Source organism: Zymoseptoria tritici, chromosome 1 (assembly GCF_000219625.1).
Source record: "Zymoseptoria tritici IPO323 chromosome 1, whole genome shotgun sequence".
In the NCBI taxonomy this organism is placed as follows: domain Eukaryota; kingdom Fungi; phylum Ascomycota; class Dothideomycetes; order Mycosphaerellales; family Mycosphaerellaceae; genus Zymoseptoria; species Zymoseptoria tritici.
Genome location: NC_018218.1, coordinates 2,929,486 through 2,957,224, shown reverse-complemented (window position 1 = coordinate 2,957,224; position 27,739 = coordinate 2,929,486). Strand labels below are relative to the sequence as shown.

Sequence of the window (27,739 nt, the reverse complement as noted above, 5' to 3'; positions counted from 1 at the left end):
CGCGAGGAAGGACGGTTGTGTCTGGGTTCGATGACCGAGATCGTTTTGGTTCCTAGCTTCTTAGCTCATCAGAGTCTTCGTACAGACAACTCTGCGTTCCGCAGCACACAGTGTTGACACCATCGATCCCCGCATACTCTGGATGATCTATCTCGACAGCGCGATATCGTCAATCCGCAAGATCATCTTCACAGTCTCGCTCGCCAGCTCGAAAGCACTCGTGCTCACCAAAAGTGGCTGCATAACGCCCTCGCCGGAACCGCTCTTCTCATCTCCTCCTCCCATGACACCGACGCCTCCACGCTTGATGCTCACACCGACGTTCGCCTCGCCCTTTGCGTGTCTCGCCCGAAGTTCTGTGACGACCTTGATGCTGTTGAGACCGGCGTTCTCGGCAAGCGTCACCGGAATGATCTCGAGAGCGTCTGCGAATGCTTTGAAGCATATGCTGTCCGGGTAAGGAGATGTGAGAGCGTCTTGCGATAGTTTGGTAGCGACCGCCATCTCCGGCGCACCACCGCCAGGCAGAAGGGCACGCTTCTTGACGAGACAGCGAATGACACACATGGCATCGTGTAAACTTCGCTCTGCTTCGTCGAGGATGAGAGTGTTGGCTCCGCGTGCAACAATGGAGACTGTTTTGGGTGCATTTGGGTTTGTGTGCTTGACTCCAGCAACTCTCGTGTAGCGGGAACCAAGGCTTGATACCTCCTCCACCAAATCTGCGGATCCGAGCTTGTCCTCGGTGAACGAGTCGATGTCTGCAATAGGCTTGCAGCCGGTCGACTTGCAAATGAACTCCACCTCATCTCTCTCGATGTCCTTAACGCACATGATACCAAGCTTGTACAGAAAGTGCAAGCTCAGATCGTTTACAGCGTCTCTCAGAATGCTCTTTTGAATGAGAAGAACGTTGCACTTTGCCTTCTTGATCTTCTTAACCATGTTGAGTAGGTATGTGCGCTCCTCTTTCAAAATCTTGTCCATCTGGCGGTAATCGTTCACAACAATCTGGTTCTCCATGTCTGGCTTCGGAGGGCTGAGCTGGAACTGAATTAGACCAATCTTGGCCTTCTCAATCCGTGTGGGACCGCCCGCGCTCTTGCTGCATTGTTGGCTGAGCACCAAGCCTTCGAGCATTTCCGAATCGTCAATGACACCACCAGCCTTCTTCAGAATGCGGATGTTGCGAAGGTCGACGTTCTGGGCGTTGGTGGGGTTGATCGTGCGAAGTACGGCGTCCACAGCCATGGGTGCGAGTTTCGGCTCCTGGGCGACAATCTTGGAAGAAAGAGAGGTTGATGCTGCTTTGAGAAGTGTTTGTCGATCGGCGAGGTTGATAGGAACAGAGATATCCTGGAGAATCTCTACAGCCCGAGCAGCTGCGCGCTGAAAGCTCTCACTGATGATGGTTGGGTGAATGCCCTTCGCAAGTAGTCTCTCAGCAGCGCCGAGTAGACTGCCTGCGATGACCACCACTGAAGTCGTGCCATCACCAGCCTCGATGTCTTGTGCGTTTGCGAGGTCGACCAGCATCTTGGCTGCAGGGTGCATCACACTCATATCCTTCAGCATCGTGTTGCCGTCGTTGGTGATGATCGTCTCGCCTTTGCCCGTCTGAATCATCTTGTCCATACCACGAGGGCCGAGCGACGTTCTGATAGCATCGGCCACTGCTCTCGCTGCCGAAATGTTTCCTTCTCTTACTGCCTGCGGCTTTGCCTTGTCCTTGAACGTGGCATTGCCAGCGTTCACAGGCGCATCCTGCGCCATGTTCGAAGTGGTTTGAAAGTACTCAAATGTCGGTTCTGATGTGTTCCAGGTATGCGGTCGTGCTTGGGGGGTGGTTGATCGTGAATTTACTGGCCTTTGATGCTTTCGTTTGCTCCGGACGCGAAGCTGGAATTTCTGAGAACTTCGGCTGCACCTCACGAAGCCACGCGAGTCAGCGAAGCTTCCCGCGCTCACCTCCGGCCGCCGCAGCTCTACTGTCCGACCTGCCTGCATCGTCACCAAACACAACACAAACCACGATCAACCAGTCAATCATCAAATTATCACAATCATCTGCCATCACATCCTGAGTCTCAGTCGACCATTGAGCGATACATTTCAGCTGCGTCCTCTCCTCAGCTGCACAACACCCGAGACAACATCATACTCGATAACAATCCACCGCCCATCACATACGTGCTTCGTCATCGGCATCTCCTACAATCATGCCTTCGGCAACAGGCTCGAATTGGGAGAAATACCAGAAGAAGTTTGCCGACGATGAAGTTGAAGAGAAGAAGATCACACCGCTATCAGATGAGTGTGTCTTTCTACAGATGGACTTGGATTATGTACGGATTCTAACTCTCAGCTCTTTAGGGATATCCAAGTCCTCAAAACATACAACTCCGCACCCTACGCCACCGCCCTGAAACAACTCGAGAAAAACATCAAGGACAAGCAAACATCCGTGAACGAGAAGATCGGCGTGAAGGAATCAGACACCGGTCTCGCACCGCCACATCTCTGGGACATCGCCGCCGACCGACAACGCATGAGCGAGGAGCAGCCACTACAAGTTGCCCGATGCACGAAGATCATTCCGGACGAGAACAGCGAAAAGAGCAAGTATGTCATCAATGTCAAACAAATCGCAAAGTTTGTGGTGAACCTGGGCGAGCGCGTCAGTCCGACGGATATCGAGGAAGGCATGCGTGTGGGAGTCGACCGGAACAAGTACCAGATCATGCTTCCGCTGCCGCCCAAGATTGATCCCAGTGTCACGATGATGACTGTCGAGGACAAGCCGGATGTGACATATGGAGATGTGGGAGGCTGCAAAGAGCAGATCGAGAAGCTGCGTGAGGTCGTGGAGATGCCACTTTTGTCTCCAGAGCGGTTCGTCAACCTTGGTATCGATCCACCCAAGGGCGCGCTTCTGTACGGACCTCCGGGAACTGGTAAGACTCTTTGCGCCAGAGCCGTAGCCAACAGGACAGATGCGACCTTCATTCGTGTGATTGGCTCCGAGCTCGTGCAGAAGTACGTCGGAGAAGGAGCAAGAATGGTACGTGAGCTGTTCGAGATGGCCCGGACGAAGAAGGCGTGTATCATTTTCTTCGACGAGATTGATGCCGTGGGTGGCGCACGTTTCGACGACGGTGCAGGTGGAGACAACGAAGTACAGCGGACTATGCTGGAACTCATCACACAATTGGACGGCTTCGACAGCAGAGGCAACATCAAGGTCATGTTCGCTACCAACAGGCCAAGCACTCTCGACCCTGCCCTCATGCGACCTGGTCGAATAGACAGGAAGATCGAGTTCTCCCTACCGGATATGGAAGGTCGAGCCAACATTCTTCGCATTCACGCCAAGTCCATGTCTGTGGAGCGCGACATCCGTTGGGAGCTGATCTCACGTCTCTGCCCGAACTCGACCGGTGCCGAGCTGCGGTCAGTGGCAACGGAGGCGGGCATGTTTGCCATTCGCGCACGGAGGAAGGTTGCGAGCGAGAAAGACTTCCTGAGTGCTGTTGAGAAGGTCATCAGAGGCGGCATGAAGTTCAACTCGACCGCGGCCTATGCGCAATACAACTAGGGCACATCGTGTCTATCAAGCATGTGTGTTGCAGCGCGGCGTTCTTGTCTTAGTAGGATCGGAGCTCCAATAGGGCTTTGTACCAACACGAATCGAATCAAATCAGCATTACATCTCACAGTCGTTGTCGACAGCGATCGGGGTGGGGAATGGGATACTAAATGTCGATTATCATGCAATGTAAGTACACTCCGCTAGTTTATGACTACCTGATGCCGCGCAACGCGGCGTCTAATCTGCTCATATCAAAGGCAACCAACTGGCAGATGGCAATCTAGATGGCACCTTTCTTCTCGTTCTCGGCCGCGATGCTCTGGGCTTGACTAGCGATCCCGCCCTTTGACGTATTGCCGAATGCTCGCTGCTCACGCGAGTGCAACAAGTCCGCTTCGTCCTTGGTAACACTTGCTGGATTGCTAGCCATCTTTCTCGCTACATCATCGGCGACAGCTTCGAAATTGCTGACGCGATCGTTTGCGGACTGCTCTGTTGGATCACTTGGCTGCGCACTGGATTTGGTCGCTCCCTCGTTGGCGGATGCCAGGCGTTGAGCTTCGGCACTGATAGAGTCGGCGGGCGGCTGGCCCTGACCGATCACACGTGCTTCGCGGGATTTGAGGTATGCAGCATCCTAGGATTGTTAGTCTGGCGCTTCGATGGTCGATAAGAGTACATCGACTCACCTCAGACGAAACCGAAGCGGGATCGTTCTGCATCTTTGCTCCAACCTCTTGGACGGCTTGCTCGAAATTCTGCGTCCTGGTTGCTTGCCTCTGCATTTCAGCTGCTGTGGAACCCTTGGACGGGCCTCCTTCCGCTCGTGCTGTTTCGGAGATGACACCGCCTGTGGAACTCTGGGCGCTCGCCATGGTGGTAGAGCTGGTGGCGAGACCTCTGAGGTGTGGTGTGAGCTGCTGTGGTGTCGACCGAATGTGCGTCGGTCGTAACGCCGAGGATCGAAGTAATGCTTGGTGAATGCGAAGCTGGAATCGAGAACTCATGCTGGATGCTGGAGTGATGCGAAGGTTTGATTTACGCGTAGTCTCGTGTTTTGAGGCCCTTTTGATGAAGGAGCAATGCCTTACGTTGTGTAGCGATCACGCTGATGTCATGATGTGCTCGATGCATCTTTCCCGCAATTACACTGCGTCGACGACATCACATCGAACCGCAATGCCCTGTGATGATTCATGAAGGGTGTTGTACATGCCGCCGCAACGTTTGTATGACCGCGATATAACAGACCATCTCTGGACCCGACCTGTACAAAGATGACCAACTTAGGGTTCACATTCAAGAACTCTATTCGGACTCGACTTGCAACATTTGAATCTAGAGTTTCAGAGCATTCCTTGCGCTCCACGTCGGCTCCATCTCATCAGACATGCACCGGAACCATTGCCATACATCGACGCTACAGGATCTTCAAGCCTGGTGTCACAGGATCCAAGCAGTATGTGGCTACCCGCTCTTGGCCGCCGGATACCCGCTCGACATCAAGGTTAGACAGATCGGCCCTGCAAGGACTGCCGACAGATGAGTTGCATCAGCCTTCCATTGAACGAGTACGACTCCGTACAAATACGAGACTATCCACGATGAACTGTTTCCCACGGCGCCGGCAGCTGGGCGACTCGACGAGAGGGTTATTCCATATCGCATTCGAAGGGTTGGGAACCCCTGTCGAGACTCCTGCAACGATCCCACAACACGGCAAATGAGTCCGTGTTTCGGATTCTGACTTGCCGTTTCCACACGCTGACAGCACTTCTTGGTGCACACCGCCTGTGGCATCAGAGACTGCAACCACACATGGTGAGAACAGTATCATCGATTCTGTGGTCGTTCACTGGGACGAGTACCGTGCACTGCAGAACTATTCTCGATACCTTCGCTCAAGCTCGACAATGTATGCAGCCGTCCTCATCCGCAAGTCTGAACGCCATGTCGTGTCATCCATACTTCGTTCCCAGCTGCTCCCCGTGCCGCCCAGAGCCCATGAGCTCGTCTTGCCAACAGAAATGACACGCCAGAACTCCCGAATCCAGAACCTCCCCAGTCTCTCCTCCCAGACCGCCCGCTCTCGTACTTCTGGAAGAAGTGACAAGGCTCTTGACAGGTTGCTCGTTTTCTCCCTTGTCGGTGATGCATCGGTGTTGAGTCCATGGTCCGCTAGTTGACTTCGGTGCCGCAGTGCGGACATCTCTTCCCTGGAATGACCCAGACGGTGGCTCCTCTCGAGGCGCAGTTGGGACAGCGACGTCCTGGTACCTGACTGTGGGTGAGTAACGTAAAGCGACATGGCAGATAGCACTCCAACGTACCGGTGTTTGTCTGATGGGAATGTTTGTGTCGAAGAGATGGCACAGTCTCTCCTCCTCGATGCCATCGGCAGATGAAGTTGGTTCGCGAAGAGGACGGAGTTGTTCGACGCCCAGACGTTGAAGCATCTGGTACTTTCTTGAGCTGTACGACATGGTTGGTCGGTAAAGGCGTGGAGTAGTAAGGCTTGAGTGAGGTGAAGCGGTGATCCCTTTGATGGCGTTGAACGTGCAAAAGTGGGTGGGAGCGAAAGGAAGTCGATGGAGAGAGTGGAATCGTGAGCGAAGGAGCGGTCAAGCGGATTATCTACCTTCTGACTGATCCCTTCTGGCACTGCAGTGGAAGAGCCGGCAGAGACCAGGTTCTAGGATAATCCATTTCTGAGTATTACCTCTGTGCCTTGTTGAGGGAGGACACGGTGAGAAAGCTAGTGCGGTGCCATTGAAAGCAGTCTTGGATGCCACAGGCTTCGGAATATGCTACCTGGTGCGAGCATTGTCTAGTCTGTGAAACAGGCACGTTTCCGCAGCCCGTTGATAACTTCTCTTTGCCGACGTCGATCGGGGATCAGGTAGACTCTGTACCCGCATCAGGTGTATGTGCGAATTTTGACACGATGAGACTTTCCGACCTTCAACTGCTTGGAATGGAAGGACTTCCGTCATGGTAGAGTTCACTGAACTCTGGAGGTCATATCAGATTCTTTCGAAGTTGCAATTTGCAAACGAGTTCCGCCATCGGGACACGTCAATGCAGACTGCCGCTGCCGTGTCGTCTGGCGCACGGGCGTTGTACTTCATGCACGTTAGCGAAATAAATGCCGAGTGCCAGGGCGCTCCTCGTCCGCAACTGGAATTTTGGTCGTGCTTCTCCGCGAGAACCAGGGTCAATTCGGTACCCGTCGCAGTGACGGTCGTTGGAGGATGCGACAATCCGGGGCCGGTGCCTGGCTCTTGTGATCAGATATGAATCGATCCGGTTGTGTCTTGCAAATGTGAGCATTGCTAGTGCGACTCGGACACCCTGGTAAAATGGAAAGTTTGCGACTTGTCACAAGATTCGAGGACGAGTACTTTGTCGAAGCAGTCGTCGTGGCAATGCTGCGAGGTCCCAGGCACGGCATCCTTGACAGCGCTTATCACGCTGGCTTAAGCCCTACCGCGGCCGGCGGTTCTCCTCTCCGCGAACGGCAGGGATACGACTCGCGGACTTGTGTGAGAGCAAAAGTATATGTAGGTATGTCATATTTTCCTGGCAACGTCAAAAATTCACAGAGCTTGCACGCAAGGCCTGGAGTTGGCAATGACTTCGCCCGATTCGCGTTCTCGGCTTGGTCCATTCTTACTGCGCGGGAACCGGATCAACAGCTGGTCGCGACGCAATCGAAGTGATCGCGAAGAAACAAGAGTTCGCAAGGCTGGGCGACGAGGATCCAACCGAGATACTCGTCAGATTTCAGATGCGTTGTCGACACGGGCCCACAGCTCAGCCGATTCTTGGTCGACTCCGCCTCGTAGCACAGGGTATTTGATGGACAATCGAATTTGTGATGACAATCGGGGCGTGAGCAGAGATGTTGGGGGTAGTAGACTCGCTCAATCCCGCTCATGATTGCATCATCTTGCTCGCGATAAAGCGGCTAGAACAATAGGCGAGTATTGTGCTCCCACCATTGCGCTGACCTTGAAACGTATAGTGATCTTTCCCTGCAGCCAATGGACCGGCACTCTTTGCGAGCCTGCCACGAGTTGCTGCAACATCTTGGCAGGAGGAAACATGACGATCATATCCTGCGCTTGTGAAATCAAATTCGTTCGCCGCTGCATGAAGTACCTATGAGTTCCTTGGGTCTTGCGGTGAGTGGAAGTCTCCGCGTTCGACAGCCCTGTGGTCCAGCTTTTACGGCCCCACGGGCTGAAGCCCGAGATCCACCAAGCACCCTGGTGCCGCCGGATCGTGCAATATAGGTGAGTGGATGCCGCGCGTTATCACATTAGGTCCAGGCACCGTGGTCGTCTAAGGCACCTTCAAATTCGACTGGACGCTAAGCAGCAACATGCCAGTCGTGGGTTTCGAGTCTTCTCCACGAAGATGGACGAGGAGTAAGCCTTGCGGTAGTCGGTCAAGCCGGTAGCAGGCCCAGCCGAGCAGTTTGTCTGTTTGATAGGTCGTGTCATCCATGACTTTGATCCTGCGTGAGGTGTCAGCCACACGGAAATTGAACGCCCCCGATTGTCGCGACGCTGTGAGACCTCAATGCGCGGGCGACCGAGCTCCAGCATCTACTGTCCACATGCTCCATTTCCAAGTCCCAGAGTCTCGGGATGCACTGCACTACGTGAGTGTGATGCGATCGATCCGAGTTGCACATGTACCCTCAACGCTTTTGCTGTACTTCCGAGTATCACGCCGTTCAGCAACAGCACGCGCACGTTCCTGTCCTCGAAAGAAGGTATTGGATAACCATGACCTCCGAAAATGGTACGCAGGAGGCACGAAAGGAAAAGCTTGTACGTACCTCACGAAGCTCAATGGCGGGAACACATGCTGTACACGCTTGAATTCCAAGGCCTCATCGTTGAAATCCGGTTCTCGGGAATGGTGTGTAGCAGAGCGTAGCTTGCGTTCGCCGCCCTTGTTTTCGCCTGCTTTAGGAATCCGATGTTGCTCTATCTCGTCCTGGCTTTCAACGTGGAGCTCGCACTTGACGTAGACGTTCGGAGTGTCACCTTCGAGGCCGAGATTCTGTGCTGCAAGGAGCTTGATGGAAAGGTCAAGCTCGACTCTATCGGGTCGAGACTGTTTCTCTGTAGGGAGATATCCTGCAGGCTTGAGTACCCAGCCTCCAGAGCCATCGAATTGTGCAGTGTTCAACATCATGGCTGCATTCATCTTTTGAAAGTTGAGAGCGACCTGCTGCACATTAGCGAAGCGACGTAGCACTGCCGGTCTCACGACGTAACTTGCCATTTGCAAGCCGACCCGCCAAAATGGAGTTGGGTCTAAATTAGACGAGCTCAACCTGGTTCCCTTCGGATATGCTCTCATCAGGTAGTGTCTGTTGTGGTCGAGGACTTTCTCCTGATGTTCTTCGCAAGCATCGAGCAGCTTCGACTCGGACAGTGAAAAGACATGTGTGGGAATCTTGGCTTCAGGTTGCCTGCGAACGCGATATCAGCTGAGTTTGCGTGATAAGCGTATCTCAGCGCGACTTTGCACTTACTCGAAATTGCTGAAATGAAACGCACGTGTGAACACACCCATTGAACTGAGCGCGGGCAGGATTTTACCCTTTTTCACGGCCTCGGAATCATCCTCTGAAGATGAATCTGCACCGCTCTTGCTGGCTTCTGTCTTCTTAGCCTTCTCGGGTGGCGAGTACTTCACCTTGACCAATATTTTCTTCTTCAAACTTTCCAATGCTGGCAGTGGAGCAGAGTCAGAGAAGTCATCTGGCCGACGCACAAGGTACGCTCCCCAATAGTCGTTCATCAATTCGACAACGATTTCCTGCTGCGGAATGCTGCAGTGGACCTCGAGAGACACGATGACTGGAAGATCTGACGTTCTGAAGGCGTAGTCTCGTACAACCTCACACACCTTGCGAAACGGCATTTCCTTTGTCGCCGTGTAGCCGTGGTATACAACGGGCTCCGAGCGGCCTGAGCTTGCTCTCCAAGGAGCTGGCATTGCATCTTCCGTTACGGGGGATTCTTCAGGAGCCTTCTTGTCGGCTTTAGAGCGCCCACGAAGCCGGCCGAGCTTCTGCTTCAGCATGCCTGCAAGTTTGCCAACCTCGCGGTCCTCTGGCTTGCCATCGTCCTCTGCTTCTGATGATGATGGCGAATCGCCGTCCCAGAGATCGATCTCCACGCAACGACACCCTCGCTTCAGCACGTCCTTGTAAGCATCTGCACTTGACTTGCTCCACAGCTGATTGCCAGAAAGGTATGTGTTGTGCGAGCTGGAGATGAAGTAATGGCTGAGAGGATGGCTGGTGTCGCTCTTGATTGGCAACGGCGCCGAAGATGCGGGATCGGCAAGGTGCTTTAGATACTCGTCGAAGTCGGCCTTTGGATGCTCGCCAGAGGCAAGCTTCGCGTACTTGATGATGGCTTGGGATAGCACTGGCGTCTTCGTCTTGTCGGCCATCGATGCAAATGCTGTGGGCAACCTGGATTTTGTGGCACAGTCGACACGTAGGGAATATGCGCCCCGTCTTTGGGTGCGGTGCCTTGTTATATCCTTTCTCAGCTTGCACAGCCGAGTTCTCAGCTGAACATGAAGATCGACGCGGACTGAGGCGGTGTAATGAGCAGGGTAGGAAGGTGATCGAAGAACAATGAAGGCGTGTAATGGAAATAGGCGGTGGCGTGGAGATGTCGAAAGACGGCGCTTGCTAGGTTGTCGTAGGTGTACAAGTAAGAGACTATACCTAGACTGTGTTAAAGTCGCAGCAATCCGATGCCGACTAGTTCTAATGTTTGTTGGCAAGTGTCGGCCTTCACGCCTGTCGTCGCCAAGCATTGCCTCTACACAACGTGACACGTTTCGGCACATCAAGAACAGCGCTTCACCTGGACTTACACCTCATAATTCATCGAAACACCAAACATGAAGTCGCGCGTAGACGCTGAGAAAGAGGTTCGATCCTGGGGCTTCGACCATGTCTTCACATGGACAGATCAAGCGTATGCGGAAGACATCCCTCCCGACAGCGGACAGCGATAATCTGATGGACGATCGAAGGAATGCCCACTACCCGCCTCATAGACACGCAGGGCTGACAACCCATCTGATTCTGTCCGGAGAGCTCACCATTACGTATCCTGACGACCCAAACGCGAAGAAAGAGACATTTGGTCCGGGAGCTCGAGTCGATGTGGACGCCAGAAAGAAGCATGAAGTATGGATGGGACGTGAAGGGTGCACATACGTAATCGGGGAATAAGAACGATATCAGGTTGTCTGGTCAGCGTGCTCGGAGAGCTCGAGTCTCAGTATCATGGCATGAAGCGTATGCACCCGCACGGTCTCTACCAACAGGAGATGTGCGAGTCCAGCAGGAGCGGCGTTAGTGGTGTGTTCATGTTCGCGGAGGCTGTGTGCCTACACGCTCTGTCAATGACCAGCGTGTTGTCCCTGTAAGTGATATTCCGTTGCTTCATTCGCAAGTCTTGCATGTGATCACGCGCAATCTTTACTAGCGCATCTTACTTCCCTCATCTTGACCCAGCCATTCACTCGCATGGTTCGCGACACCGCCGATCCGCTGCTTGTCGATTGGTCTGCCTCGTCGAGTGAGTGCTTCACTACACTGGTGGCTTCGCCTTCAAAACCAGCATTTTCCTCGAACACAAACGTAACTTCCCCTTTCGACTTCGCAAAAGCGGCAGCACGCAACCGTGTCCAGAGCTTCCTACCTCGCGCCGCACCAGGCAAATCCTGACCTCGACATCAACATCAACTCTGAGGGACAGAGCCCCTTGACATCTTCTACACCACCATCAGCGTAGCATGTCATCATTCATTTGACATGGCAGGCCGACCTTTCAACACCTATATGGCGATTCCGCCTCCGCCATTATCCGATTTCTACCTAGAAAAGTCCTCCACCAGAGCTCCATCATCGTCTGCATCCGTTAGCGACACAGCCTATGACAGGTCCGCGCAGACAAACATTCACCGGGCCAACGTCAAGATCGCACCAACCGAACTGTCTTCAACCTCAGCCAACGACGTGCCACCGCTCGCGGTCTACCACATTTGTCGCATTTGCGTTCGACCACGGAGTGCGCGCTACCATCGCGAACATCCAATCCCCATCGACGGTCTTCCACCCCCACCGGGCATATGCAGAAGATGCCGCATCACTTCAGTGAATGGATCGGAGCGGTTCACAGAGGTCGTGGAGTACGAAGAGAGTGGCAAGATGAAAATGGGTACAAAATGCCTTGTGCCAGATGAGGCATACATCTCTCAGGAGGAGATGAAAGCGAAGCGTGCGCGCGAACTCACGGAATGGGTTGAAGTGGAACCTGCGCGAATGCTGAGAGAAGACGACATATACCGGCGCGTTCGAGTCTCTTCGGTGCCTGCAGCACCGCCACCGCAGCAAACAGAGCTCATCTATCGTAATGTTCGTCACCTGACCGTGCCGCCACCTCCGCCTAGCCTGGGCCCTCGACCGGTCAAGGTCCGGTCAATTGCGCAGGAAGCTGTTGACTACTACCCCAAGACCTCGACTATGGACAGATTGCCTTCTTCCAGGATCGAGGCGCATGCGTCAGCTCTGAACAGCGCTACTCAGCCTCCCGAGAGTGCAGACTTGGAAATCATTGATAGCAATCGCGCCACCAAAGGATCAACCAGGAATCCGTCTATCGCTACAGCATCCTCGGCCGCCCCGAGTCCGAAGCGCAGACACAGCAACCACACTCAAGTTATTGTCGAGGCATATCGTCCAGAGCGCTCTGAGGTCGAGATCCGCAGACTTGCTAGAGACGAGGTCGAGCGTTATCGCCACGCAGAACGACTCATGGAAGCACATGGTCGCCCATACGCTCGCGGCAAGCTCGTTCCGGTCGACCAGGAGACGAGCGTACACGAACATGCTCCGCGCATACCCGTGGAGCGACGCATTGCAATGGAGAAAGATGTCGTGGATGAGAAACCGTGGGTGCAGAAGTCTGAGCGACCACCAGCGAGCACCACTCCAGGTTCGCGCCGTGACTTCGTCATTGAGAACGTGGACCGGGACAGAGATATCGAGATTATCTATGCGACTGCTCCTCGGCGGGCCGAAGATGAACCGCCACGATATGCTGAACATGCAAAGCAGCGCATGGTCCCCTCGACAACCAGCAGTTCAACATCATCTGACAAGACCCGCTGGCCAGTCACAGCGAACGCTGCCGGTCAAGGTCATAGGTCTGTCCGCATGGTCGCTCTGCCAGATGGACGCCACGCCATGCAATCATCCGCCGCGAAACAGCAGAAGGAGACGCAGGATGAAGTGATGGAAGTTTTCGACCGCGCCAGCGAAGTGTCGATCTCGGCAAACGTGGACGTTGATGCTTTTAGTGCAAAGTGTGGACCGGATGAATTGTGCGAAGTCGAAGAGATGCACTTCCGAGCGGACTTACAAGCGGACGGACGAAGCGATTCCAAGGTTCGCGGCAGTGACGATGGTGCGCGTGTTCGACGACCGCCGCGCCAGTCGAAGTCTGAGAGAGTTTTTGAACGTGAGCGCGGATCCGCGACGATGAACTTGCAAGAGGAGAGCTTGAAAGTTGGGCCGCATCAGGAGGTGGAGTACGACGATTTGCGTATCCGAGCCACAGCGGACGTCTCTGCTGGTGCAGTGGACGAGTACAGCAGCGAAATCCGCTCGCGACCGCCAAAGATTTCCGAGAGGCCGGAAGGAAAAGCAGCAGCTTACCGTCAGAACGTCGTCATACTGGATGGTCGGCGTGCTCAGCCCGCTGCTTCAGAGCATTCCGAGCGGCTGAGAACGACACCCCATTCTCGCGACAACACTACCGCCGCACCTGAAACGAGCAGCGAGTACTATTACGTCGAACGAAAGATGCAGCCGTCGGCGCCGCCAGCACGCATCGAAGCGCAACGCGAGCCTGACAGTCAATACTACTACGTCGAGCGCAAAGTCGAGGCTGACGGCCTACCGCCCGACGCGAAGCCGCGAGGCGATACGCGAGGCGTGTACTATGTGGAGGAAGAGCGTTTTGTCCGTCGTCGTCGCTCGCCACAAGAGCCACAGGAGACAGAGGACGCTGCGAGGGGTAGGAACCGGGACAACGATGTTCGACCCCGTGCCAGCGATATTTCTTCCAGAGTCCACTTCGCCAAGCAGGTCGAGTTCTCTCCTACACCTCCAAATAGCGATGCAAGCTCAAGAGAGTTCAGAGGATTCCGTCACATCAAGAAACACAGGGGCCAGGAGGGACCAGAGAGAGGCACAGAGCTCATCGCTGAGTACGAGCGTAGGAGCCGTTCTAGGAGCCGCCTCTCAGCCGAGTATTCCGGTCGCCTTCCGGAGCGGGACTTTGCTGTTACGGAGCAGGGCGATCGTGGTCGAATTGTCGGAGTCGTGGAGGTCGATCGGGACCGGACGCCGAGACCCACCCGGAGAGATCGTCGTCCTTCGGGCTCTAGTGAGACTGCCACTCTGCCGAGCAACGTTAGACCTCTTGCGCGTGCAAAGAGTGAGAGTCCATCTCGCGAGCGACTGCTCAAGGAAGCCCGCAGAGAGAAGCGTGATCAGAAGCGAGACGGTCTCGGTCCATACGCTACCGAGGAGAAGCGTCCTGCCAGTATGGAAGTCCAAGATGGAAGCATAAGCAGCGCCAGTTCGAGGGAGAATAACGCCCGATATCGCACTGAGTATAGCGAGCGTCGCGATCGCCGCGGCGACGAGCGACGTGGAAAGCGTTGAGAAGACGAATCCTCGAAGTTCAAGTCGCGAAATGCTTCAAAGGGAAGATCCAAGTCGCGCGGAAGACATGCTGATACGTCTAGGTCGAAGGCTAAATCGGACGACGAGAAGCCTTTGTGGGTGGATATTGGGGAGCAAGCTTGGAGAGTCGCAGAGGACTTTATCAAGCAGATGTGATGATCGAGGCCAAAAGCACCTGGGAGTGTGGATTGAAACGTCGTCTATACGGCGATCGTAGCAGTAGTGTAGCCTGAGGTGTATCATGAACTTGATCTCAAGATGCTGCCGACTACTCAATGGTTAGGTCGTCCCGTCCATGCTAAGTTTATACAGCGATGTTCTCCATTCCTACCCCTGCAATATTAGAGTTCAGCCGTCACGCCAATCACGTCGACGAAGCCCTCGCAAGTGAAGTGTCCGAAATCAAGCTGCGACCCTGGACCTTGCTGTCAGAAATGTCGTTCGTTGTTTGACGGCCGACGCCACGTCATATGATGGGGCGGACCATTTTGACCATTTGTATTCCTAGCAAGCGAGCATCTGTGCACGCGGGACAACAGCGCAAGGTTTGCTGGGGCGGCAGTGCTTGACATCACTGCCAACTGGAACAGGCCCTTGTTGCGCCGCTCAACGCCAGAATAAATAGAAAAGCGTGTCTCAGGCTGTTCGTCCAACATTCATTCCCTTCTCCGATCGTGGAGAAACGGATTGAGTCGATCAGACAACATGCGCTTTTCCGCGTTCATACCCGTCGTGTTCTGCACGGCTGCATTCATTCTCACTGTACTTTGCTTGTTCGCTGGCTCCAAGCCTAGCTTCATGCCAGGCTATGATCTGCTCACCGTAAGCTGATGAGTGGACGCTCAAGCAGAATGCCGCCTTCCTGTGGCTGACTTGCGATAGTTCAACGCATCGCGGATAGGCCACGAGGTCTTCAATACCAGCGAGTCATCGGACAATGTTTTTGTGAAGTCAGTATTGCACCTGGCGTGTTCATGCAGCACAGCAAGGTAGGCTGACAGCAGTGCCCTCGCAGCTTCTTCGACGAAGTTTCCAACGACATTGAATCGCGAGTCCAAGATCGCCTGACCTCGATTGCCCAAGACCTGGGCCTCCATGACTTTTATGCCGTCCACATCATGAGTTATTGCGAAGGCTACTACACGCCTACGGCGGTACCCAACGCCACGGTACACAAATCCGAGATCCACCAGAACGTGACTGGCTGCGCCAACCGCACGGCCATGTACAATTTCGACGCAAAAGCCATCATCCAGCGCGAGCTCAACGAGACTGGTCACGGAGAAGTGTTTTCCAGATTGAATTGGTCGGATGACCTCGACGACGGACTTTACGCGCTTCGTCTCACGGCAAGAGCAATGTTCGTGCTGTATTGTATCGCGATCGGCTTTATCGGCATCGCGCTGATCTCGGCGGTCGTGAGCATCCTCTTCGAAGGTCGACTGAGTGCATTGTTCAACATCATCATTGACTGGTTGGGATTCATGACCATTGGAATCGCAAGTGCGGTTGCGACGGCGGTTGCGGTCAAGGCCACGGATGTGATCAACAAGTACGGGGATGATATCGGCATCAGCGCGAAACGGGGAAACAAGTTCTTGATCATCACGTGGGTGGCCACTGGGCTGATGCTTCTTTCGAGTATGGTCTGGTGCTTTGCGTGTGTCAAGGGCCGCAAGAATCGTGGACCGAGTGGAAAGCCTGGTGGACGGAAGTGGGGTTGATGTTGGCTGAAAGGATGGTCATGGCTCCACGAGAAGAGCACTACCTAGTGCGGTCGATCGCAGAGTGTCTTTTGTTTTGAATGTTCGGCGAGATGTCAATACATGTTGTTCAATGTCGTGTAAGATGAGACGATAGGGATATGAGGTGAGGAAAGAGAAAGGAGCAGAATGAGAGTGAGGCCGTGAGCCTTTTGCCCTCGAGTGGGTCCGGCTCTCAGCCGGATGCGCGTCACTTTTAAGCATATTTCCGCCACGACCTTAAGGTACCGCATCAACACTGTTACGTTCACTAGAATTTTTGCTTTTGTATCAATCATCAATTCATCGCATTCTCGCACTCGTGACCTTGAATGCGGCATGGTCGCCGTATCGCGTTGAAGCCGTAGAGACACGAAGCTTCAATCGCGACATCCTTGAGCTTGCACATCAACACTAAGGTACCTGAACGTCCGATTACACAACACCGTCTTGCATGCTGCCGCTGAAAAGGACATTACCAGAAGACTTATAGTCATGGAGTTGAGCGCGGCACCGAATGCAAACCACTGGAGCGCGAGACTGGTGACCAAACTTGGAGGAAAGCTTCGATCGGAGAAGCACTACTCGCAAGATGCCGCAGAAAAGAAACGCCGCAAGGACAGTTCGAAACTGCAAAAGCGAGGCCATCAACGACCTGCGGTCCCAGAGGTCAATGAATTAGGAGAGCAGGAGTATGCCATCTTTGCAGAAAACCGAAGACCCGCCCGGAGGAAGGAACAGGATCTGGGAGAGATGATGCATGGTCTGGCCTATCACGACGATGAGGAAGATGTCCCAGTCGAGGAGAAGCCAGCGGACTCGCACTTCTCGACCGACAAACGACGGAGACGCCGTGGCTACATGGTCTCGCAACCTCACGAGCGCCGTGTTGCTTCCCTTCCCGATGAACTTTGGAAGACTATCGCATTCTACTTGAACCCTGCAGAAGCTTGCCAACTCGCCCTCTCCTCCCAAACCCTCTACTCCAAGCTCGGTGTCTATCCCTTCGAGCGCCTCAACCTCCCGTCTAATAAGAACCATAAAATTGCCTTCCTCCACCAATTCGACTCGCAGCTACCCAACCATCTACTCTGCTTTCCGTGCCGCAAATACCACCTTCGCCTGAACCCCGGCAAAGAAGTCCTCAAGATGGACTACATCAACAATCCCATCTTCCACTGCCCAAACGTCAAATCCTCCGTCCTTCCTCGAACCCGCCTCACCTACGCCCGGACTCTACCATACTCCTTCGTCCAGCTGGCCCTCCGTTCCCACCACTTCTCTCCTGCACACGGCATCGACCCGGACTCCCTCTCTCGTCGCTGGAAGTGCAAAGACTCCGGCTGGACGCACGCCACTCGCTACACCATCAACGACGATCGACTTCTCCTCCGCGTCGTATCTCAACGCTTTGCTCCACCAGCTTCATCCCTCTCCGAGACTGCGGAACGTCACCTCCTATACGACCGCGAGGAGTACGTTCCATTCTTCTCCGTATGCGCACACTGGCGAGACGGAGACCTCATGAAAATATGCAAGTGTATGCTCTCACACATTCCGGCTCCACCAGATCCCTATCGGAAACAACTACAGCGTGGCTTTGTCCTGGATCGGGCAGCGGCCAAGCCGGACTTTATCGTCAGAGGGTGCGATGATTGCAGACCCGCGAGACGATGTCCCGAGTGCCCGACCGAGTATATGGTCGAAGCACGACTGATGGAAGACGAAAAGGACAGAGAGAATCCCTTCAAACATGCGATTGTGGTGACAAGATGGACGGACTTGGGCGACGGGATGAATCCGTACACGAGTCCGGAATGGACGGCGATTAATGGCACGAATACTAATACTGGAGGCGAGGATGGCGATGCAGTGTACGACAGCTTTACGAACGTCGGCAGACGGGCGGTGGGAGGCATCTTCGAGAGTAAAGTCAGTGGCTCGACACCTGGAAACAGGTTGTTGAGTTTGAATCCTTCGAACAAGAAGATGGGAGAGGACGGGTCGGGTTGGTATTAATTCTGCATTGGATGAGAGCTCGGTCAGCAGACTTGAACACTCTTCTGTTCGCAATTATCGCATTGATGGGGAATCATGAACCACACTCTATCCACCCTGCTCTCCTGTCTGAACATCTCATGCCGTTTCGCTCATCTATATGCAGGTCTTCCATCTGCCGATTACCACTGACAGGTATCTAATGAATTCCATCCCATCGCCAGACCAGCCCTCTACTCCGCCAACGTCATCCTCAACATCGCCAAAAAGGACGGCATCATCTTATGCAACTCCTGGATCTCAGGCTTGATCGGCTCGCCTGCGGTCCTCTTCAACATGTCCTGCCTCTTCTGCCTGCGCTTCCTCTCCGCTCCAATCGGGTCCTCGCCGTCGTCGTCCTCCGACTCACTATCCTCGTCATCATCCTCATCGCCCATGTCCAGATCCTGCAGGTCCTGTGGATTCAAGCCAAAGTCGCTGGGTTTGAACGTTGCCGCGAGTCCGCCCATGTCGGACGAGTCGCCTCCTGCCGAAGCCATCTTCTGCCGGGTCTTGTCGGAGTGCCATCGTTTTCGCGCTGTTTGCCATTTGATGAGGGAATTGATCTCTTGAAGAGCGAGATTGCGGTCGATTTGGTTCGAGTCGACGGCGCCTTGGAAGAGAGCGTTCATGTCCAGTTTGCCTCCCTTCGGCCCGTTGCGGAGGAAGTCGAGGATGCCTTCGATCCAGGTCATGAGCTTGTCAAAGAGGCCATTATCGTGAATGTGGACTTCGTGAATAAACTTGTAGAGGTCGTCTTCGTGCCGTTCGCAGAGGTCAATAAAGGACTGCACAGTCTGGTTCGGGTCGGCGGAGACGTCTTGTCGTTGAGCTTTCTCTATTGTGGCAATGGCATCGTCGGCGAATCGTGCAAAGTCAGTCACGCTGTTGTAAACGTTCGCAGACTTGTAGACGCGGACGAGTGGTTCGTAAAAGATCGAGAAGAGGTCGCGGAACAGGCGGAGGGTATTGGCTTCCTCGATCATTTCGAGCATCATCTTCTTGTCGCGAAGGCGGGTATGGAGCTTGAGTAGGGACTTCAGGCGGGCGAAGAGTTCGGCACCTTGTCGCATCTCCTCATCGACATTGTCCACGGCATTGTTCCATGCGACGTAGGCGTTGAAGACGCGACCAATTTGCTCATTTGTGAGGGCCGGCGCAATGTCATCGCTTTGCAAGACCTTCACTAGGAGGTCGACCTGTTCCGCAGCCGACTCTTCTCGCAGCTTCTGCTTGACCTCAAAGTCGCTCTCGGTGTAATTTCTAATCTTGCCGGTCAAGATTGGCTCATCAATCTTGGCTGTGAGCGCATCAATCGACCGCTGGAGAGTGCGGATACCATCGCCCAGCGCCAGCCCAAAAATTCGTTGCAGCAGCGACTTCGATCCTAGCGGTTGAGCCATAAAGATATCAAGGACACTAGCCATGACAGCTGCCGGATTAGTGAAGCGGATGACCTGCTTCAACGCCGAGTAAGGCACCAGACTGTGTATCCGCTTTGCCTGCGCGAACAAGTCCGGCGAATTATCCTCCGCAAGGAACAGATGGTACAACGTGGCAGCGACTTCAATACGAAGCCATTCTGCGAACTTCTTGTACTCTGGATCCAGATCCTTGAGATGCTCCTTCTTCTTGATCTCTGCGAACAATGTCCGCAGCCCGTCTCTTTCCACAACACTGCGCCTGAATTTCTCCATGTGCACATCAAGCTCCTGCGCTCGCTTCCTCGCAACCTCGAAAAATCGTCGTTGCTCTTCCATACGCTTCTCGTCCATCGACTTGCGTTTGACAATGTCCATCATTTCGTCGTCGTTGATCGTTATGGGGGTGGCAGTAAGAAACTCCTCCATTGCTCTGGAGCTCGCAATCGTTTCGTTCTGCAGGAAGTTTCTCAGGAATGCTCGCAACGACACTCGTTGCTCTTCTCGGTGAAGGATCACGTCCGGAGATCGTTCTCGTTGGGAGGGTTTCGTAAGGCCTTTCGTCAGCCGGGAAGAGGATTCCATAGAGGCGCGAGGCGAAGCTGTCGGAGCGGTAAGCGATGTACGAGAGGTGCTGCGACTATGTTTACCGGAACCACTGCCTCCTGTCCAGGAGGACAGGTATGATCGGAAGCCGCCTGATTCAGCCGGCGCAGCTTCAGTCGTTGGAGGCGTGGTGTTGACGGTCGACACCGACGAGACACTATCAGAATCATCGTCCCCACCCGCGCTGTACACTGAGCCCGTCTTGTTCTTGTTCGGCAACGGAGGCAGAACCTTGCCCGGCAATTCCAGACGAAGCTTCTTGTGCATTTTCGCAAAGTCACCGAATCGTCGGGCCACATAGATCTCTGGCTCATCGCCATGCTTCACCCGCAGCAGAAACTCGGCGTGCTTGTGTGTCCGAACATGACGCTTCACACTGACCAGGCGTACACCAGCAACATTCACATCCCACCCGTTGATGACATGTCCTTCCGGTACGTTGACCACAAGCCCGTCCTCGTTCGCGCCGCGCTCCACAACCTCCATCTCCGAGAATCGTATGCGTTCCTCATATCCAGAAGCCGTAGGTATACCTGACACCATCATCAACTCGACCAACTTCGTCGCCTTCCCCGCCAGCTTCGCACGCTTTGTCTGCTCGAGTCTGTCCTGCGCGGAGGAGATGTGCTTATTTGCAAAGCTTTCCAGGAAAGCCTGCAGCTTGTCCTGCCAGAATTCATGCTCTTTCGCCTGGTTGAGGAACGGGAAATTGCGCACATGTTTGACAAAGATGTATCGTAGTAATGGCAGCTCCGAGTTCTCGGGAGCAACCTCGCCTGCGTCTGATCGGAATGGAGCGCCGAAACGCTGGAGAGCGGTGGGATGTGAGAGCTCGCTGATCTCCCATGTGGTTTGGAAGGATATGAGCTCGCGCTTGAGGTAGTGTTCCTGCTTTCCCGTGAGGATGGAGCCCGGTGGTGGGACAGAGTTCATAGAGTTCATGGTGGTGTAGCTTGGAGCAGCCCGTTGTAGCTGTTGCCGTTGTCGCTGTTGATCCGCCTGTTTCTGTTGCTGCTCTTTGGCCTGTTCCGTGGCTTCATCTCGACTTTCTGGCGCATCTACGAATGCCTGGCTTTCTATGGTATCCGTTCTGCGCGGACGAGGCGGCGGGTCCGCCATGGTGAGCTGCGAGACAATGTTCTGGCTTAGGACGCCATTGGACGGGGTTGACATCGAAGGGAAGGAGTATCAGGTTGCTGCGTAGGAATGGCAGCCGCGCAGGTGAAGTTGGTGGTGTGGGTGTGAGGGATATCGAGGAAATTGCAGGAGCATATGTAGGTAGAGGATGCCAGGTAAAGTAAACATGAGGCAGATGCAGTCACAGGCAGGATGGCTAACAATTGACAGCACCGCCCAGCATGACAGACTGATTGCGCCTTTCGAACAGGAGGCCTCAGGATGATGGTCAATGAGCCATGGGCTACATATTGGCCTTGGTTACCTAGTAACTTCAGTATTGTGATGACGCGCCGGCCCAGAGCTACTAAGCCCTTAGCACTTGGGCGGTTGGGGTTCTGCGGTGGTACTCGGCAGTGCAAAGACGCGTGTTCATGTCGGCTTCCGTCAGACGACCGCAAAGAGGCGGACATACATGGCACTGCAACACGATCACATCGTTTGCTTTCCAGCATGTCTTTGCTGCAGTCAGATCTCCACTCTTGTCAAACGAATGGAACACAATCTTCATGTGATTTTTCCATGGTACGAAGTACTGGCGCGAAGCTTAACTTTCAGCCTCCCGCAGCCGATGGCAGCGATTGACGTCCTGGTCGTAAATACAGTATGCGTCACTCGACTATTGATACAACGGTAGGATTGAGAAGTAGAGGTGTTCGCAGGACAGCTGCTACTCCTTTTTACCCTGAATGCAAGGTATGCCATCCCGGCCAAACCAATGAGCTCGTCCGAAGGAGTGGTTGACACTCTCTCCGCGGCGTGAATGTGTGGTCCTCCCTGATGTTCATCGAAATATACGTTCGCTTCAAATGCCGCTCCCAATGCATGTCAATACTCCATAATGCACCTCGATTGTCGTCCCATCTCATCGTGCTGCTCAAACGACTTTCGCGCCACTGCTAGGAGCCAACGATCCTTCGATTCGGCGTTTGCCTTGTTCTTTCTCGCTCTCTGTGGGATTTGTCTTCTGCATGTCTGCCGTATGCGGTGCGTGGCCAGTAGTACGTCCGATGGACATGCCGACACGGATCTGTGCGGGTGGTCAGTAAACGTGAAGTTCTGGTCACAAGATCAAGACATACCAAGGTTTCGAGGGCGCCAGTACTATTGTCCGCGAGATCCTCGTCGAACTTGATGACACCCGGCTCGAAAAGCAGCAAGATAGTCGACCCTCCAAACTTGAAGTAGCCCAGCTCCTCCGCTCTCTTCACGTTCTCGCCCTTCTTGCGCGTGATGACAGTCGAGCCGACCATCATTGCACCAACACAAATGACCATGACCCGCCCATGACATACCGAGTCAATCGGCACGCACACGCGGATGTTCTCGCCATATACGTCCAGCGCCGAGCGAATGGCCATCGGGTTGACGGTATAGTACTCTCCATCGATCAACTTCGGCTCACCCATGACCCCGTCGACAGGAATGTGGAAGCGGTGGTAGTCCTGCGGAGCCAGACGCATGATGCCCAGAGCCCCATTCTGATAGCGCTTGGCGTCCTTGGGATATGCGTCGCCGAGTAAGCGTTCGACGCTGAACTCTCGACCCTTGACCCAGATACGCTGGGCATCCTCGAGGCGATTGAAGACGACGGAGCGGCAGTCTGCAGGACTGACCACGATATGTGGATCATTGGGCGCAGAGCAGGGGCGAGCGTCGGGTTTGAGCTCGCGATAGAAGAATTGGTTGAAAGTTTTGAATTGGTTCAGTGGCAGGCGGACTTCATTCATATCCAATTGATGGAAGTTAATGAAGCCCGGAATTTGAGAAGCGGATGATGGATCGTCGTATTTGCGGCCTTGTTTGAAGGAGAGGGATCGAAGCAATTTGCGTGCTGCGAATGATTAGAATGAGTTTGTTGAATCTGCAATGGCGGGATGCTCACCTCGCTTCTTCTCCATCTCTCTGCTTTTCAAGCCTTTATACAGCAGGCGAATCCCAAGACGAACGTATACGCTCATACGCTCTTCATTGATCATACCGGTCTGTCTGTCTTGGACCAAAATATTGGCACTGTTGGCACCGATGCGGTAGCCGCCATATGAAACCTAGTGAACGATTAGCTATGACACTGTCGCCACTTGCTCTGGGACCGCCTACCTTGGAGATGACCTTGGAGTACCACTTGCGCTGAGCTTGAGAGCTGGACACGAAACCAGCCATGACAAGATTATTTACAGCTCGCCAGTCACTGCTCGCGCAAGTTGCAATGTGTGTAATGATATCAGCGTCCGTTGTCTTCCGTCCTCGAGCGATCCTGGGCTGGTGACAGATCGGACACTCCTGAATCTCGACAACGTGCTCTTCCTTCCCTGCATTGAGGTCCTCTTCGACGTCGCCGTCAAGACCAACGGCATCGTCGGTCGTCAGGTAGTCGCCTCGCTCGCCTGCCTCGCCCATCTTGCTGACCTCCAAGGTGGGAATAGTCTTGCTACCCGGGATCAAGTTGGACGGTATTTGAGATGTGTCGCGCTGCGGCGTACCCGGCACTGGGCTTCGATCTGCCGAGCTGTTCGGTACAGACACCACATCTGGGGAGGAGGGAGAAGAACTCTCTCGCTTCAGCTTGGAAAGAGAGCTGGACAGGTGATGATGATGAGATTCCTGATTCTTCATGAGTTGCTCCTCCAAGCAAATCACTGCTTGGTCTGCTGTAAGTATATCTTCCCCGTTGACATCTCTGAAGCGACGGAAGAAGCCATCAATGGTGCGATCGTGGAGTGTGCTGCCCAGTGTGTCCAACATGGTACTGAGCTCGACCTTGTCAATCATTCCGTTATCGTTGGAATCGTACTGTCGGAGCAGAACTCGCCAGAACTGTTGTCGCAGAGCTTTGTATGGGAGGTACTTTGCTCGTATGTACAGAGTCGGATTGTGCTTTGACTCCCAGCGGTCTTTCTTCTTCAATTCGAGCGGAATCTCGAACGACTTGAGACCGGCTTCGTCGGCTGGATAGTCGTCATTGCATGTGGAATTGATGCTCATCGCGCTCGGCATGCTGGTGGGTATCGGCCGACTACGATCCACTGTTGAGAGCTCTGAATAGGTCTGTTGCAGAGCCGGACGTGGAGATGTCGAGAGGGCGTTGCTCGACGTGAGCTTGTTCAGGTCGGTCTGAGAGCTTCGTTTGCTGCTGGTCTTAGGAAGGTTGGTCTGACTTGAGCTCCTGGACATAGGATTGCGGAATCGCTTTCTGCGCTGCTCGCCCTCCGTGACACTATCTGGATCAGGCAGCCGGTACAGGCCAGTCTCGGGGTCTGCCTCCGGAGCAAGCTCTCTGACCTTTTCGAGGGAGAAGTTTGCGGTGCCAACAAAGTCATTGCCAGAGAACTTGTCCCGATCAACTACAGCAAAATAGAGGCTGAAGTTGGTCTCGTGCTTCTGGACTTGAAAGACTAGCTTTTCGTCAAAGACAGGATTGAGATTGTGGTTGACCACGCGGGTCCGATATGTCTTCTTGCCGAGCGAAGTCACCACAAATGGGTCCATGTCGAATGTAGTCTTGGTCATGTTCTTTTCCGGAGGAAGATCCGTAATTCTGTTGATCTCGAGGAACAGAACTCCAGCCACATCTGACATGGCGCCAAATTCGTATGCTTTCTGCTTTGTTCGACGACGGAGCTTTCTGAGCTTTCGTCGACGTCGGTGCTTTTGCTTCTCATCGGGTGTGCCGGCGGGTGTCATAGTACCATCATCAGTCTCGTCCGACGGCTCTTTCTCATCGTCCTCCTCGTCGACATCGTCGAGCTCTGTGCTGCCAATTCGCCGGAGTAGCTCATCCTCGTCGTCTTCTTCGTCATCGTCGTCCGCTGGATCCACCACGATGCCGGCCAGCCTTTGAATGGTCTGTTGTGCAGTAGCCGTAGGATTGAGCGGATCTGACAGTGTGAACTTCAGAAGGACTTCTCCCGAGACATTGGTATCCTTCTTCTTCCGGCGACCGCTGCGTCTGCTCTCCAAACGACACCATATTGGCTCTGGAGACGTGACTCCCGAGCCAAACACATCTTCCAGCACCACATCAAATTCTCCCATGTAATCTTTCTTGAACCGATCCTTGTCCCAGCAAACAGCTTCTAGCAATGCCGAATCGGGCGAGTTGACGGGCAGTTCGAAAGTCTGGTTCCATTCCGGGTTCAATGTCTTGCTCATAACACTGGTGGCTTCTTTGGCATCGCCCAGAGTGAGGACAAGAAATGGATCGGATGTGCCGGACTTGTCCTTGGGAGCTAGATTGCGACCCTTGATCACTTGTACTCGTAACACCATGCTCATACCTTTGTGATCACCCCGAAGATCACTGTTCGACTTGGTGAGCTGCGGTATTCCTGCGAGGTTGCCGTTGCTGCTGCTAGCTTTGATGCTCCGTCGACCTGGGCTGTCGTTGCGGCTCGCTGCACTGGGCGTTGCTAATGGCGTGGACGATGAGGATAGGCTCGAGGTCGTAGGCACACTGTTCGCGCTTTTTCCGCGGTGGAGCGAGATTCGCGCTGGAAGATGAGGTCGGGACGGCATTGTGATGTCAGGTCAGGCACAGCCGCTTCGTGTGAGGTACACGTGTTCAGCCAAGTACACGCCGAGCAGGTCGACGATCAGGGAAGCTCGGCGATGGAGGAGAAGGATTGAGAGGGTCGTCGAGCAGGCCGACAAGGCCAGCAGCGAAAGTGACGATAGACCGATGCTGCCGACCCGGTGGAGAGACGTCAAAGGACCAGACTGGGATCTGAGGCCGCGAAGGATGAGGCTCAAAGCGGGGCGCGGCGGGGCAGTCTTACGCGGAGGGTTAATCAGGAGGTGTAGGGATCGTGTATCGTAGGGAACAGATATTTGAAAAGTTGTCAGATCAGAGAGCAGGCCAGCAGTTTCGTCAGGCTCTGTTGAATGCGGCGAAGGAAGACAAGAGGTGAATGTGGAGGAGTGCATTGAGAAGAAACTGACGGTCCACTGGCGTTGTGTGTTTGCAACACGCTCGCTCGTGGATTTGTGCCCGCGCGGTCGGGAGCTCGTCTCCACATTCACGTTCTGAATTGGGCCTGCCCTGGGACGAAAGTCGCCTTCCACGCATGGCATGATACACAGAACCAATAATGTCCATTGCGTCTCGACCAGGATTCAGTTGTAAGACGAACCTACGCAGCGGACATGGTATACATCCATACTCCATTCGGGTCAATCAATTTGACCCTGGTATAATTGACTGGACGCTTCAAATCATGTCGGGTATACTCGCAGGAGGATTCGTTCAATCTGGAGAGGTCCACAAAACCTCTCCATAACAACGACCGCTTCAAGCTTCCAGGATAGCAGCGAGTTGTCGAGTAAGGTGTTCGAGTACAAGAGACTAAATTCGCGCTTAACATCGCCATTGGAGAGTGGAAATGTCAGTAATGGTCGTGACACTCTTGCCAGACCGGTTGCTTTCCTTCCATGGGATCTAGACGGAAAGCGTGAGGAGCGAATCGCGTCCACTCGTCCAACAAAGAGCGCCAACAAAGAGCGCAGAGCTTGGGTATGATCACACGCGACGGCACGAAGGCCCATAGCCTTTGCAGCAAAGTCCGCCTGTCGGCCTAACGATGACTGGCTGGCTACCTGCGCGAATATGTGGATGACCGGCATGGCATTGTGAATTGTGATCCCTCGACGAGCGCTTCCGGTTTTCCGGAACGTGGCTCACTCGAGCGATGGCGTATGCTTTGGAGCACAATCGAAAGGTAGCGGCGCGCATGGTGTTCACATGTTCCTTTAGCGTCTTGCTGACCGCCTTTGACAAAAGAAAATGCAGGATGTGTGACTTCCAACCTTCCACCGACGCTCGCTTGAACTCGTTGCCCTCGAACACTACAAAGTGGGTGACTTTTGTCCTTCCCATACCCGTTGGAACCCAGCACGATTGACTTTGATGAGTTGCCAGTCAACGCAGAACGAGACTCCCATGGACGTTCCGGAGGACCCAACGTGGGGGTGCGAAAAGACGACGAGCTCATACACCAGCGTGTGCTTCAGCAGTTCCGAACCTTGGGCTCGCGCGGACGAGACCATACTGCGAGGGCGAGCTAAAGATGATCAATATTCTCAGCATTATCAAGTCCGCGACTGGGTCTGGAGAGTGGAAACGGTTTTGTTAGTGGTTGTTCAGGGGGCGGGGGGACTCGCTAGAACTACGGCTGCTGGAGTTTATCTCATGAGCGTTTTCAACAGGGAAGCCATGCAAACCCAGGCATGAATTGCGACCTGCTTACCTGCCGTTCTCACCTCTTTATTCTTTGTTCCCACATACTGGAGGATGCGGCGTGCATCGACGGCCGAAACATGCCCAAAATGGCGAAAGTGAACTCCAGATTCCTCGGATGAAGCTGGCGCC

General features: G+C 54.1%; 9 protein-coding genes across 9 annotated transcripts; 4 read left to right on the top strand and 5 right to left on the bottom strand.

The window, feature by feature from the left end:
• Nucleotides 1–147: 147 nt before the first annotated feature.
• MYCGRDRAFT_66188 (t-complex protein 1 subunit delta) lies at nucleotides 148–1,867 on the bottom strand (the record flags this gene model as incomplete). The annotated part of the gene is made up of 1 exon (XM_003856267.1): nucleotides 148–1,867. The coding sequence occupies one exon, from the start codon at nucleotides 1,771–1,773 to the stop codon at nucleotides 148–150; it is 1,626 nt and encodes a 541-aa protein (XP_003856315.1).
• Nucleotides 1,868–2,029: 162 nt separating this feature from the next.
• MYCGRDRAFT_53126 (proteasome regulatory particle subunit RPT1) lies at nucleotides 2,030–3,694 on the top strand (the record flags this gene model as incomplete). The annotated part of the gene is made up of 2 exons (XM_003857301.1): nucleotides 2,030–2,314; nucleotides 2,374–3,694. 2 exons carry the CDS (start codon nucleotides 2,220–2,222, stop codon nucleotides 3,593–3,595), a joined length of 1,317 nt encoding a protein of 438 aa, XP_003857349.1.
• A 175-nt stretch (nucleotides 3,695–3,869) lies between these two features.
• On the bottom strand, nucleotides 3,870–6,072 carry MYCGRDRAFT_89429 (uncharacterized protein; the record flags this gene model as incomplete). The annotated part of the gene is made up of 5 exons (XM_003856266.1): nucleotides 3,870–4,226; nucleotides 4,279–4,604; nucleotides 4,681–4,739; nucleotides 5,485–5,870; nucleotides 5,920–6,072. 5 exons carry the CDS (start codon nucleotides 6,070–6,072, stop codon nucleotides 3,870–3,872), a joined length of 1,281 nt encoding a protein of 426 aa, XP_003856314.1.
• Nucleotides 6,073–7,933: 1,861 nt separating this feature from the next.
• On the bottom strand, nucleotides 7,934–10,069 carry MYCGRDRAFT_89428 (phosphoinositide phospholipase C; the record flags this gene model as incomplete). Its single annotated transcript, XM_003856265.1, has 3 exons — nucleotides 7,934–8,108; nucleotides 8,436–9,077; nucleotides 9,141–10,069. 3 exons carry the CDS (start codon nucleotides 10,067–10,069, stop codon nucleotides 7,934–7,936), a joined length of 1,746 nt encoding a protein of 581 aa, XP_003856313.1.
• A 462-nt stretch (nucleotides 10,070–10,531) lies between these two features.
• On the top strand, nucleotides 10,532–10,868 carry MYCGRDRAFT_83788 (uncharacterized protein; the record flags this gene model as incomplete). Its single annotated transcript, XM_003857302.1, has 2 exons — nucleotides 10,532–10,608; nucleotides 10,667–10,868. 2 exons carry the CDS (start codon nucleotides 10,532–10,534, stop codon nucleotides 10,866–10,868), a joined length of 279 nt encoding a protein of 92 aa, XP_003857350.1.
• A 4,230-nt stretch (nucleotides 10,869–15,098) lies between these two features.
• On the top strand, nucleotides 15,099–16,117 carry MYCGRDRAFT_33861 (uncharacterized protein; the record flags this gene model as incomplete). Its single annotated transcript, XM_003857303.1, has 3 exons — nucleotides 15,099–15,215; nucleotides 15,276–15,332; nucleotides 15,395–16,117. The coding sequence occupies 3 exons, from the start codon at nucleotides 15,099–15,101 to the stop codon at nucleotides 16,115–16,117; spliced, it is 897 nt and encodes a 298-aa protein (XP_003857351.1).
• A 340-nt stretch (nucleotides 16,118–16,457) lies between these two features.
• Nucleotides 16,458–18,325, top strand: MYCGRDRAFT_107234 (uncharacterized protein; the record flags this gene model as incomplete). Its single annotated transcript, XM_003857304.1, has 2 exons — nucleotides 16,458–18,062; nucleotides 18,300–18,325. The coding sequence occupies 2 exons, from the start codon at nucleotides 16,631–16,633 to the stop codon at nucleotides 18,323–18,325; spliced, it is 1,458 nt and encodes a 485-aa protein (XP_003857352.1).
• Nucleotides 18,326–18,366: 41 nt separating this feature from the next.
• On the bottom strand, nucleotides 18,367–21,141 carry MYCGRDRAFT_32359 (uncharacterized protein; the record flags this gene model as incomplete). Its single annotated transcript, XM_003856264.1, has 1 exon — nucleotides 18,367–21,141. The coding sequence occupies one exon, from the start codon at nucleotides 21,139–21,141 to the stop codon at nucleotides 18,367–18,369; it is 2,775 nt and encodes a 924-aa protein (XP_003856312.1).
• An 889-nt stretch (nucleotides 21,142–22,030) lies between these two features.
• Nucleotides 22,031–26,054, bottom strand: MYCGRDRAFT_66175 (uncharacterized protein; the record flags this gene model as incomplete). The annotated part of the gene is made up of 4 exons (XM_003856263.1): nucleotides 22,031–22,405; nucleotides 22,458–23,209; nucleotides 23,261–23,423; nucleotides 23,476–26,054. 4 exons carry the CDS (start codon nucleotides 25,888–25,890, stop codon nucleotides 22,253–22,255), a joined length of 3,483 nt encoding a protein of 1,160 aa, XP_003856311.1.
• Nucleotides 26,055–27,739: the final 1,685 nt, after the last annotated feature.